Genomic DNA, 13,098 nt, shown 5'->3' with positions numbered 1-13,098 from the left:
GGGCCAGTAGTAGTCAGCCATGACCAAGCCATGGCATAGAACAGGGTTGGGCCGTGCACCACCGACGGTGCCTGCAGGAACAACAACCCTTCCTGCCTGCAAGCCACTACCACGCAACCACCGAAGGATCATGGCTTGTGGAGATGAGCGCTACGAAGAAAGCGGTGCGCCAAAGCTCTTCCGCTTTTCCAGAATAATGATGCCGCCATTCCACGCGAATCTTGCCACCGAGATTTGATGTCGCTTCTGCGTCACTGGCTGAAGGGGAATCTGCTAAACGAGCTAGATTGGCTGCATCGTCGACGCGCTTGCTAATAGAGTGTTGTAACGTCGAGGTCGACTGGCTGACGCGTCGAGCTACAGCTCCGGCCCCCGCGCTGTCTGCATGGCGCCACTGAAGTCCCTGCCGATGTGCCGAGTACTCCAAGATCTTGATCAATATTATCATTGGGGTATCCGCCATCTTACTGGGTAGACACAGATCTCGTACCGAAAATCTGGGTTGCAGTTTCCGGGAACTGTGTTCCCGTGTTGGATCCGGCCCAAGTACCTGGACTTCGGGTCCATGCCTAACCATGGGACGTGGTACCCCTTGGTAATTGGAGACTGGGATTTTTCTGAACTGCATAATCCTCCTTGCAGTGGATCGCGAGCCGTAGAATAGTAACAAGGGCGTCAGAAATTCCTCTCGGGACATGGGAGTTTAGGATCGGAGGATTATGCTCGTTTTGATGCTATGACAGACCAGTGTCGCGGTTTTCTATGGGAAAAAGCAACTTTGCTCCTGCAGTCGGACGTGGGACCCCCCTGTAGTGTGAGAAAGGCGCAGTCATCTGTCCGGACACGAGTGGGTAACGGGTTCACTCGTAGAGAAAAAATAAAGCAAGGGAGGAAAAGCAAGGAATTAGCACACCGGGTAAAAAAGAAAAAGCAAAGTTTGCCACCACCGCCCATCCTTCCTCCATCCTAATCCGTACTTCGTGGGCCTCCAGGAAACACCCCTTGCAGAAGACAAAAAAAAAGCAAAACCAGCCTCCGAGTACGTACATACCTCCGCCGCCCGCCTGTGCCGCCTGTGCCGCCGCCGTCTATTTTCTTCCCCCAACCCTCCACGACACGGTCCATCTCAACTCAACCCCGTCTCGGGCCAAATCATTTGAGCACAACTCGTGGATGGATTCATACGCGCGCGCGCGCGTGCATGCATACACACATATGCACACATATACATGCATACAACATACAAGGGTGTCTTGCGGGTCCATCCCACCCGTCGCGGTCGCCACGCGCGCGCGCAGACTACGATTTTCCTGTGTATGACTACGTCTTCTGACCAAAGTCGTTCTCTATTTCCTCCTTTTTTTTTTCTTTTTTTTTCCTTTCCCCCCGCATGCATGAGGTTGGGTGAACAAGCTGCCGCCGCTGTTGTGCCGGGAAGAATTGCTGCTCGCACATTTCGCCGTGGGTAAGCGGAACGAGAGCTTTTAATTTTTTTTTGGCTTAGGTTTGACTGGGCCTGCACAGAGTTGGGTGCTGTGGGAGAAGAGGAGGAGCGTCCGATGAATGATGCTCGACACTCGTAGCGATTGATTGATGATGAGGGCGCATCACTTTGAGATATATATCCGGGCGTATGGAAGGAGTCTCGTTTCTGTCAGGGGAATCTTGATGCATTTTTAGTATTTCTATGTCATTACTCATCTCTACTTTCTTTTTCTTTTTTCTTTCTCTCTCCCCCTCAAATGCCAACTCTTCCAACACTTCCAACCCTTCTCCTACCTCAATCCCACAATATATTCAAGGCCTTATTCCACCCCTTTCGTTCCGGCTCCGGCATCTCCGGGAAGCGATCCACATCCGCCAGCGCTTCCCTTAGTGGGATCTCGGACAAAGGCACGATTTTCGTCTTCTTGATGACCTTCCAAAGGAGGTATGCGGTAAGCACCAGGGGGATATCGCTACGATGAGAAGCGTCAGATGCGACCAGGAGTCGGAGAGCGGGGGACAGGGCACGACGCCCAAAACAAAAAAAAAAAAAGACTTACAGATACGACGACACAAAGGAGCTCGGAGACCAGTTGCCACGGGTGAAGACGGGGAAGCCGGCGGTGAAGAGGATGACGACGCAGAAGACGAGCGCGACGGGGGTGGAGAGGGCTATTGAGTGAAGTGGTCAGCGGTTTGTTATCTCTTTCTCCCATCTCCTCTTTCCCAAACTTACTTGTCCAAGTGTTATGCCACGGCAGAGACGACAGCGGCAGGCCCTGCTTCTTCATGGCCAGGATCAGACGCTGGTGGTTGATCAGGATGGTGATCCAGCTGATCAGCACGCCGCACGCGGTGAGGTCAAGGAACCAGTAGAAGACGGTCAGGGCGCCGTTGGACAGGCTCATGAAGGCGAGGAACATGAAGGCGGTCTGCAGCATGACGCAGACGTACGGCACGCCCCAAGACGTGGTGCGCAAGAAGACGGCGGGGGCCTGGCGCTTCAGGGCCAAGCTGTACAGCACGCGGGTGCCGGCGAGCAGGGCCTGGTTGGACGACGACCAGGCCGAGGTGATGACGACGGCGTTGACGACGGACGGGATGGCCTTGACGCCGGCGGCGCTGGCGGCGATGACGAAGGGGCTCTGGGCGGCGGTGCCTGACTCGTCCGACAGGCGTTCGTCGTCGCTGGCGACCAGCATGCCGACGATGAGCACGGCCAGGATGTAGAAGAGCGAGACGCGGGCGAAGACGCGCTTGCAGGCGTTGGGGATGGCGCGGCGCGGGTTGCGCGTCTCGGCGGCGGCCATGGCGACGCTCTCGACGCCGGCGAAGGAGAAGACGGCGTTGCTCATGACGGCCCAGTAGCCCAGGAACTTGCCCCAGGCGCCGGTGCCGATGTACTCGACAAAGGGGCCCGGCGTCTTCCAGTAGTGGAAGCCGAGGCGGTCGACGCCGGGCACGCCGCCGAGGTTGATGACCAGGCCCAGGATGATGAGGAAGACGATGAGCAGGATCTTCAGCACGGCGAAGAAGAACTCGACCTCGCCGTAGACGCGGATCAGCGACATGCCGACGACGAAGGTCAGCACGATGATCATGACGATCCACACGGCGCTGTTGAGGTCGGTCCAGAACTGGAAGAGCACGCAGATGGCCGAGATCTCGGCGGGGATGGACAGCCAGTTGCCGTAGACGATGTTGTAGCCAATGGCGAAGCCCAGGGCAGGGTCCACGAGGAACTCGGCATGGCGCACGAAGGAGCCCGTGACGGGCAGCAGCGCCGTGACCTCGCCCAGGGCGAACTGCACGGCGCAGACGATCAGACCGACCGTGGCATAGCCAAGCAGGGCGCCGAGAGGCCCGCCTGTTTGGATGGAGCCGCCCAAGCCCAGGAACAGGCCGGTGCCCTAGGTAGATGAAGCGTGTCAGCGACGCGGGGGGCCGAGGAAGGGGGAAGGGGGCACGCACGATGGCGCCAGCCAAGGCGATCAAACTGATGTGCCGCTGGTGCAGGCCGCGCGAGAGGTGCTGGCGCTCATTCTCGGTGAGAAAGTCGCCGTGGTGGTCGTCGCGCGGGGGGGCGTGGTCGTCGGACGCGACGTCGACGGCGCCGTACGTCTTGGTGCCGGCCGGGTCGGCGGCGGCCATGGTTGATGCTGCTGCTGCTGCTGGTGCGGAGCCCTGAGCCAGGAGAGGTTGGGCAGCGTCGTCCCGGCTCATGGCTACGGCGGCGGCTCTGACGAGATAAAGGCGGCGGGGGCCTTGGACAAGTGCCGGGCGCGATGGCGTGCTGCGCAGATTGCCGAGATGGCGGGTGCAACACCACGCGGCGGGCGTGTTGGGCGAGTCAGACGGGCGACGGAAACGGAGTCGAGGCCGTGGGCGTCGTGTCTGGATGAGTCGTGGGTGTCGTGGGTGGAGCTGGCCATCGCCCAAGCTGCCGGTTTCGCGCCTTAAGCCGCGCCTTCTCTCGCTAGGCGTCGTCGCGCCATTTCGAAGACTCTTTGTCTTATCTGGCCGTGGCCGCTTGTGACGCCGGGCTGAGGCTCGGGCGCTGCGAGAACGCGAACGGCATCGATGCAGGCAGTACAGGAGCGGGATGAAGGATGAGTGCTGTTGCTGAGACTTTTCGTGCGGCCGCTGTCGTGGTTTTGCTGCGGGGGCGCCGCCGGGTTGGTCACCGTGCCCTAGCCCGACGTTTTTCTCCATTATTGTGTGGGGAACCATGACAACACCACCACCATCCCAGTGCCGCAAAACTCGACCTCAAGTGAGCAAAAAAAAAAAGGAAAAAAAAAGGGAATTCGCAAGTAAACATCTACACGAAGAGACCGTGTAGGTGACTGAAACATCTTCATTCCACTTGACCGTCCAGTTCCACCGATCATGCTTGATCCGTGGATTCAATGCCCAAAGACGAGGATTGTCAGCAGCCGGCTTGCAGGTTAGCGGCACACCCTGAGCCGGGCCCTCCTCTCAAGAAATTACTGGACAGCCTACGGAATGGGCCAGCAACCATCCAAGATGAAGACAACAAGGCCAGCTGGTGATCAAAAAACAACGTAAACCCGAAGGCCGAACCGCCTCATAGTTGAGGGTGCTGAGATGACAACCAACAAAAAAAAAAAACGCTCAGTCTTACACTCGTCCCAGCACATATAGATATTTCCGTCCAGCTATTGGAATCTTATACGCTGATGCAGATCCTCAGCCAGCCACAACCACCACCCCGCAATTATCCCTGCGCAGATCGTCACATCTGATGACTTCAGTCCTGCCAACAGCCCCATTCGGAACCATTGCAGCATCACTTTCACCGATCTTGCCCCGGTTGCTCAGCAGCCATCGGCAGCCGAACCATCCGCCGGCATCGTGCTGTTCTCGCGTCCGCGACATATACCGACTACCGTCAACGTAGCGATACCTGCGCTTTCAAGCCGACCGCGTCGCATGCTCAAAGCCGGCCAACAACATGCAAGTACGTCGCAGCGGTGCCGCACTAGGCCGTGTTTCCATGATTACACCGGCCAACAGCCTAACCAAACCAGAAGTTGAACATGGAGCGAAAGCTCCGTTGTTGTGCAGCGAGCGGCTAGGTCAGAGAATAATGCGGGTAACGAACTACGGTAGCAGTGGTGGTTTCGACGTCAGAATTATTATTATTAGAGCTGCGCTGGCGGTTTCAAACCTCTGTGGGACCCAAGCTTTAGGCTCGTTAGTAGCCGAGCCGATGTTTTGCAACTTAGGCGGTGCGGGAAGGAGTGTTGGGAACGGACGAACCGAGCCATCAGCTCGACCGCTGCCAATCACTCAGCCATCGTTCCGCGCCGGGGCCGCCGCGAGCGAGCATGCCACACTAGTGGAGCGTGACGGCACGTTGGAGCGCGACGGCACGATGGAGCACGACGGCACGTTGGACCTGCAGGTAGAGTGGATGGGTGGTCGACGAACGGCAAGAGTTTTCTGACGACAACAAAAGGTGGTGGTGGTAGTGGTGGGGCACTGGTCGTCGACACTACCCAGGTACTAAACCAACGGCACTGCCGACGCGCCATTATTATTGTCCGAACTGTCAGATTTCCGGGATTTTCCTCTTCCGGAGCGGAAAAGCTTAATGTGATTGCTTCTTGGGTGGTAAGCTAACGCCTTCTACATGGGCGAAGGCAGTTTCAGAAGAAAAGATAAACATTATTATTGGTAAATCGATCTGGTGACCAGCCGCCTCGGAAAGGGAAAAATCTGACGCGTGTCTCTCTTCGGGACTCCGTGCAGCATTATTGGTATGCAGGTGGCTGACAGCTCTGGCACGAATCAGCCAGATCTGACAACAGCGTCCCTTGAGACAAAAGGGATTTGCCACGGGTCCGTGCCGCGCCCAGTGTCGTATTACCTATTGCATGTAGGTGAGCATTGGGTGCAGGGACGCCCCTGCACGGCGGGCGGGGACGCTTCAGCCAATGCCGACGCGATCTCCGACGGACCAGGCGGCAACCTTGCCGGAAAAAGGAAACCCATGCATCGCTCTCCCGGGGCTAATTCCGACCGTCAGAGTGGGTGGGTCGAAGTGCCGGGTGCTGGAACAACGAGGCCGTCGGTGAGCACTGATGAGCAGTAGAAGCACTTGTTTGGTTGTTTTTGCGTCTTGAAAAAAGAGAGCCTTCATTGGGCCCTCTTGCCTTGTTCATTAAGTTTACAAGATGGGGGGAAAAATTTGCATGTACGACATCCTAAAAAAAAAAATCTCCTTTTGCGCCTTTGTTTGTAGCCAGCCACACCCCGGGGCAAAAAAAAATAATCATATCTTCTTGGTATCCAGATCGACAACCTTGACCAGCCTCTCGCTCCCTGCCGCCGCCTCGCCGTCGAAAAAGGGTCGCACGGCGACGTCGGCCACCTCCTCGAACAGGCCCTGGACCAGGCCCGACAGCTTGGTGCCGCACTCGGTCTGGTGCAGCATGTCGGGCGAGGCGCGGATGTCGGCCAGCATGGCCTTGCCGGCGGCGTCGACGGCGAAGTTGACGGCGAACAGCTCGAACGCCTGGGGCAGGGGCTGGAAGTGGGCGCTGATCTCGCGGGTGGAGGCGGCGGAGAAGACCTCGCCGGTGATGGCGCAGATCTGGGCGAAGACGGACTGCTTCCAGCCGGCGGGGCGGTCGGGCAGGTCCCAGAACAGGCGCACGTTGCCGTCGTAGGTCGAGTGGGCGGCCAGGTCGGCCGAGGCGCTGCTGTCCCACGGCGGGCTGAAGGGCTTGGCCGCGAAGAGGGCGAGCAGCGGGCGGTAGACGAAGACGCGCAGCGCGCCGACGGCCAGCACGTACGCGCTGACCTGGAACTTGCAGCCGTCGAAGGTGAGGGGGCGCGAGACGTAGCGCTGGGCCACGACGTGGCGCTTGGGCGCGACGACGTCCGTGTGCTCCTCGGTGGTGACGGTGATGTGGAACCACGAGCTCCACCCGCCCGACTGGCGGGCCTGGGCGTCGCAGTCGTCCTTGTCGTCGGCGCCGTCGCCGGCGGCGGCGGCCAGCGCCAGCGCCTTGGAGTCGTGGTCCGCGGCGGCTTGTTGGGCGTCGTCGGCTTGCTTCTTCTCCTGGGCGTGCTGCTGCTCCTGCTCGTACTGGGCGTCGAGGTCGTCAAAGGCGGCCTGCAGCTCGTCGACGGTGCTGAACAGGCGCAGGTCCTGCGAGCCGTCGCTGAGGTCGGGGCGCAGCATCCACCACACGCGCTCGGCGGCGTGCTTGTCCTCGTTGGCCTCGAGGATGCGGCCCAGCGGCGTGTTGTCCAGCACGTCGTAGATGGACTCGGCCGGGTTGATCTCGAGGTTGGCGATGGTCTTGACGTTGGTCTGCAGCAGGCAGCCCGGGTGCTTGGCCGTCCACGCCGCGTACGTCTGGCCCAGCAGGTGCTTCCGCGTCAGCGCGTCGCGCGTCACGTACGTGTTGATCAGCATGCGCGGCTGGTGGAACGCCTTGTCGAAGTCGAGCGCGTCCTTGGCCGCGATCTGCAGCAGCGGGCCGCCCGGATACTCGTCCAGGGAGCCGATGATGGTGTACGTGTGCGCCGGCAGCCGCGCCTTGAACGCCGCCACCACCAGCGGCTGCAGCTGCGGGTCCTCGTGCTTGACGAGGCAGTAGACCTGCTGCCGCCCGCCCGCGAGCGAGATGCGGCTTATGCTTTCCGTCATGACTTCGGACATTGTGGCCGAGGGGAGGGAGGGCGAGGGCGAGGGCGAGGACGAGGACGAGGACGAGGTGGGTGGAGGGTGGAGAGGAAGTAAGTAAGTAGGTACCAGCTCTTGCTCCGCGCCTCCGCCCGCGCTCCTTTATGTACCGCCGCCGTGGCGGGCAGAGGCAGCGCTCGCAGCGCCCAGGGATCCTCCATGTGCTACGGACGGGAGCGTCGTGGTCCGGTGCAGAGGTTGGACCCTGATCGCATCTGTGGCGGACAGGCCGGGGCGCGATCCCGGCAGCGCGAGTCGACCAGGGCGAGCGGGCCAGTGGGCGAGTGGGCGCGGGTTGACCCGTACGGAGAGGTCGCATGAAACACCGGCAGCGCGTGGCAGCCCCGGCGGGTGCGCGTCCACGGCGCGGAGCTTGACTTGGGCTCTTCCGACGTGGACGCTGCGGTGCCGGCGCGGATCGCAAGCAAGGGCCAGACCCGCGCGAGCGTCGGACGCCTGACGAGCAAGCCGTCCATGTCAGCGGGTGCTGCTGTGCTGCGCTAGTTCTCTAGAGCACCGCGGCCAGCAAAGGATTCCACTGCCTTGGCCCCTTTTGCATGCACCTCCGCCAAACCCCTTGTCCGTGGCTGCCCGCGGCGAGTAAATGAGAAGCCTGCTCGCCGCGACGAGGGACAAGAGGCCGCCGCCACCTGGCCAGCGGCTCCGCCCCGTTCGGCCGGGATGGTGTGACGGAGAGACGTAGGTAGATAACGTCGAGTCGTCGACCCTCTCCCCGCCATAAAGGGATCTGCAGCCCGGCGTGGATCTGGTCCCAACAGCTGCGACTAGGCCGTCGCCTAAGCGGCCGTCTGGAAGGCATTTCCCTTCGACGCCCGGCTGATTCATGCACAATCTCCGCACGCTATTATTCTCTAGCTGCCTCGCTTTCCTATCTGTGTGTGTCGAGCGAGTCGGCGGCAGATGGTCGGGGCGGCATTGGGACGCTTCACAGCATGACTTGCGAATTAAACAGGACCCGGCATGTGCGACACCTCTTCTGGTCATCTGCTTGGCATCTGCCGCCCCCGGGCTGCCCTTCCCATTGGCTGGCTTCTGTACGGCCTTCTCCACGGCCATACGTGCTCCCCGTCTGGCCTCGAGCATGGCAGCCCCGCTCGCCGGCAGCAGCTAGATTAAAAAAAGAAAAAAACTCTCCGGCAGCCCCGCTCGCCGGCAGCAGCTAGATTAAAAAAAGAAAAAAACTCTCCGGCAGCCCGAGGGTACATAGCTAGTACGTAGTGCTGCTAGTACTCGGCAGGGCCGATATCAGTCCCGCAAACGTCCGGAGCTTGCGCCGCTACCGTGAGGAAAAGAAAAAAGAAAAAAAAAAACAAAAGCAGACATATGTCTGTGGCTGGACCTTCTGCCTCCACAGCCTCCTTTGCACTGGCCCCCCCTTGGTCCTGCTGCTGCTGTCCCAATCTCAACGGACCCACTTCCGCCAGTCTCTTTCGCGCGGAAGGATCGCGAGCTCAATCGCCCTCGGAGCGTATCTCGGGCAGTTACATCCTTCGGCTGCCTCGTGGCGTGCAGTCTGGGGATTCGCACAGGCCGGCCCACGCGAACGCCACGCCGCCACTGCGCCACACAAACACTGCTTGTTCCCTGGCCCTGCTGTGTACTGCCTACCGCACTGCTAAGGCTTCGGCCATGGTCCAAATCAAGCTCGCTAGAGATTCAGGTGCGACTGAAATTCGTCCTGTGCTGCCAAGCCATCGCCCGATCAAGCAATGCCTTGATGCACCTCTAGCGAGCCCGGCCGTGCTCTGCCGCCAGATGGCTTCTTCTGCCGTCAAGTACGGATGACGTCCCAGTGACCAGAACACACGGGAAGGGCGGCACGGTGGGACTTGGAAGGATTCCTTCGGCGGCTTTTGGGCTGCACGTCGGACGGGAAGGCCGCAGCACACGCTGCTTTCGGACATGGTTGCATGCCGCCGCTACCGCGCTAACGCACCATCGATATCTGGAGACTGAGCAGTACAGAACAGCCAAAGAGACGGCGGCATTATTATTGCCTTGTTGTTCAACCGGCTGCTACCTACCTATCTAAAGTCTGGGCCCTCGGCCTCACCGCGACGACGACTTCTTCGCGTCGTCGAGCAGCTGCTTCGCCTTCTCCGACTTCTTGTTCAACACCTGCATGATCTCGTCGCCCGTCTCCTTGAGCAGCTGCTCGGCCTCCTTGCCGCGCTTCTGGCCCACCTCCTGCAACAGCTGCAGCTTGGGCAGCATCTGACTGCCGCCCGGCACCATGTTGACGTACTGCTCCAAGCCACCCATGCCCTTGGTCTTGACCTTGTCCACCTGCCGCTGAACCTGCTCCTCGAGCTTCTCCACGTCACTGTTGTTCTTGACCGTCTCCCACAGCTCGCTCACGTCGCCCTGCTTCAGCGCCTCGGCGTTGTTCTCCAGCAGCTCCTTCGCCTTGGGGTTCTTGTCGAGATACGGCTTCGCCTGCTCCAGCCCCTTGGTCCACGCCTCGTCGCCCGCCTTGCTCAGCCGCTTCTTCGTGTCCTCGATGAGCTTCTTGATCTTGTCCGGCGTGTCGCCGCCGACGCCGCCGCTCACGAGGTCGCGGATCTGGTCCCACGTCTCGTCGACCTGCTTCTTCGCCGCGGGGCCGTACTTGTCGGCCAGGCCGTTGAGCTGGTCGAAGCTGCCGCCGAGCTTCTCCTTCAGCTTCGGGTTCTGCTCGACGATGTCCTCGGCCGCCTCGCCCGCGAGCTTGCCGACGCGCGTGAGGTACTTCTGCAGCACCGCCCACGCCTTGGTGGCGCTCTCGACGCTCACGCTGCCCTTGTGCGCCACGTCCTGCAGCTCGCTCCACGCGTCGCGCACCAGCCGGTCCACCTCGTCGCCGTGCTTCTCGCGCACGCGGTCCAGCTGCTCGAAGGCGCCGTCGACGTAGCCCTTGGCGCCGGGCACGAAGGCGGCGTACGACGACGCGGCGTCGCGCAGGTACTTGATCGCCTCGTTGGGCTCCGGCGTGTTCGACTTGACCTTGTCCACGCCCGACTGCAGGTAGCTGCGCGTCTGGTTCGCCGTCTGCACCGCCGACTTTGCGCCCGAGAAGTGGTACCACGTGTAGCCGACGGCCAGGGCGGAGGCGGCGCCGGCGGCGGCGCCGGTGAGGGCGCCTGATCCACCGCCGCCACTGCCGGTGCTACCGGTGCTACCGGCGCTGCCGGTGCTGTTTGGGCCGGTGGGCGACGAGGTAGATTGGCAACGTGCATGGCGGGGAGCTCGGACTCGGAGAGCCTGGCGGCGCACGGTGGCGGCGTGGCCGGCGCGGGTTGCGGTTTGGAAGGAGCGCATGGTGGCGGGGTGATGATGGGATGAAGGAATTGGAGATTGGCTTGGTGGAGATGAGAGGGTTGGTGGAGGATGTGGGCGGGAGGAGCGGAGGAGCGTTGGACGTTGACTTTAGCAGAGCGTGGTTTGTTTGTTTGGCGCATCATCATCATTACGTGTGGTAGGCGCAGCGCAGCCGGAGCCGCTACCGCACCTGCCCGACAAGCCCTGAAACGGCAGGAATGACGTCAGGGGTAACACCGCTGACCCTTCGCCGCCCCTGCTTTGGTTTATCCGCGGTAACGGTGATGCAACTCTCGAGCCTCGACGAGCTGAAAGCCGGCAGTTAGCCTGCCCCACTTCGAGGAGAAAGCGTTTGTCATGGTCGGGGCGATGGACGGAGCTGGCTGTAGGTCTGCGCTAACCGGTAGCTCCCCCACAATCCATTTCCTCCACCAAAACACCAACAATCACGGAAATACCATGGCCCTATTTCCGGGTGAAATTAGCAGTGGAGCAGGACAGCGCTGCCGATACCTTCACAACTCACACCACATTATTTTCCAATCAGATTAACTGATCAGTTTCGTAGCGCCGAATCTCGAGAGTGGAGTGCAGTTACGAATACAATCAGCTGGGCCATGAGCAGCCTCGTTGTCACACAGTCTCCTTCCACGAGTACACCGCACAGCAGCTCTTCGTCTTGCCGCCCTTCCTGCACGTCGTCTTCCGCGCATGATACCTCTTCCCGTCCACGTCGATGAATCCCCACACTCCATCGAGGACACAGGCCCCCTTGTCCATGGTGGCCTGCAGCACGAGATTCTTGGGTCCCTTTTTTTCCGCTTCGGCATAAACCCAGCCTTCGCGCAAGTACTCGTCGTCGACATCGGTCAAGTCACTCCACCGGCTGGATTCCACCACCTCCCCGAATTCCGCAATCTCCCTGGTGCGCGCGATGCCGTCGACGACGTAGCTGCTGACCTGGCCTTTGAACCCGCCCGTCACCGTGGGCGTGACGTCTACGTGCGTGACCTGCTTCTCGTCGACGTATTGCCTGTAGGTTTCCGTGACCGAGATGATTGCCAGAGTCTGTCAACAAGTCAAAGCAACATGAGTAACAATTTTTCCTTCTCTCCGTCCACGAGTCGTGACGAAAACTCACTTTGACCTTCACCCAGCTCAGCCCTTGCAAGGCCATGACGTCGTCCATGCCCGTGGAGAGCTTGCGCTCAAGCACCCATTTCCCGGACAAGTTGCTGATCGTTTTCTCTGGAGGTGCCGCCATTGTGTTGTGCTGAGAGCATGAAATGTTGCCAGACGGATGCTGGCTCCATTTTAATCGTGGTCCGGAATGCGCCACCATGTTTGAAGAATGCATGGCAGCCAACACGACATGTTCCTGTGCAAAGTCGCCGCGGATGCTGTCGAGACCTGGAAGTCGATGTCGTTATTGGACCTTTCAAACCGACTTTTAGTGCGGAGCAATTCGCTATTCTGGACTCATGATATCCTGCACGAGGTCGACGCAGGGAGTAAAGAGTCGGGGTCCGGGCGGAGAAGTTTGGCCATCCATTCCCCATTGACTGATTGGGAGTCGATCGCCCTTGTGCATGCTGCATCGATAAAATGCTCGTACTCGGGTGAGGCACTACCGAGTCAGCCCGCATTCCGGAGAGAGAAAAGGAGGATGGGATGGCATCAGTGCTCCAATATGCAAGGGAGTTTGTTTGCCCTCTTTGTCACTTTGCGAGTATGTCTTGAACTACCAGTGGAGAGATTCATGACAGACAGATCAATCTCGCCTCACGGCGTCGACACGGCCATCCTGTATTCGGTAGACGACCCTGTTGGAAAGCTTGGCCGACGACCCATGGCAGATTACATCCGCGTCTGCCATCCATGGTCGAAGTTGATGAGGAAGCTCCAGTCAGCCGGGCTGGTGAGTGGACTCGTCTGAAGTTGAAGGGAAACGGGAGAGTTCCAATGGAGACAACGGTCGTTGCGGACCCGCTGGCTCGAGGGGGTCAAGGGCTTGTGATGGCGGGAAGTGATGATGAGGCGTAGGTGTACCATAGTAAAACGACTCCAATATGTAG

At 60.0% G+C, this 13,098-nt stretch overlaps 4 protein-coding genes across 4 annotated transcripts; all 4 read right to left on the bottom strand.

Moving 5' to 3' along the window:
• Positions 1-1,780: 1,780 nt before the first annotated feature.
• On the bottom strand, positions 1,781-3,708 carry BKCO1_3900086 (amino acid permease; the record flags this gene model as incomplete). Its single annotated transcript, XM_020275399.1, has 4 exons — positions 1,781-1,958; positions 2,046-2,157; positions 2,222-3,395; positions 3,457-3,708. The coding sequence occupies 4 exons, from the start codon at positions 3,706-3,708 to the stop codon at positions 1,781-1,783; spliced, it is 1,716 nt and encodes a 571-aa protein (XP_020128538.1).
• Positions 3,709-6,283: 2,575 nt separating this feature from the next.
• BKCO1_3900085 (tubulin-tyrosine ligase) lies at positions 6,284-7,681 on the bottom strand (the record flags this gene model as incomplete). The annotated part of the gene is made up of 1 exon (XM_020275398.1): positions 6,284-7,681. The coding sequence occupies one exon, from the start codon at positions 7,679-7,681 to the stop codon at positions 6,284-6,286; it is 1,398 nt and encodes a 465-aa protein (XP_020128539.1).
• Positions 7,682-9,775: 2,094 nt separating this feature from the next.
• Positions 9,776-11,023, bottom strand: BKCO1_3900084 (uncharacterized protein; the record flags this gene model as incomplete). The annotated part of the gene is made up of 1 exon (XM_020275397.1): positions 9,776-11,023. The coding sequence occupies one exon, from the start codon at positions 11,021-11,023 to the stop codon at positions 9,776-9,778; it is 1,248 nt and encodes a 415-aa protein (XP_020128540.1).
• Positions 11,024-11,656: 633 nt separating this feature from the next.
• On the bottom strand, positions 11,657-12,287 carry BKCO1_3900083 (lccl domain-containing protein; the record flags this gene model as incomplete). Its single annotated transcript, XM_020275396.1, has 2 exons — positions 11,657-12,091; positions 12,165-12,287. The coding sequence occupies 2 exons, from the start codon at positions 12,285-12,287 to the stop codon at positions 11,657-11,659; spliced, it is 558 nt and encodes a 185-aa protein (XP_020128541.1).
• Between the last annotated feature and the right edge of the window lie 811 nt (positions 12,288-13,098).

The sequence above is a fragment of the Diplodia corticola genome, assembly GCF_001883845.1.
Source record: "Diplodia corticola strain CBS 112549 chromosome Unknown scaffold39, whole genome shotgun sequence".
In the NCBI taxonomy this organism is placed as follows: Eukaryota; Fungi; Ascomycota; class Dothideomycetes; order Botryosphaeriales; family Botryosphaeriaceae; genus Diplodia; species Diplodia corticola.
The sequence above is the reverse complement of the archived record's forward strand: the minus strand, read 5'-3'. Positions and strand labels throughout refer to the sequence as shown.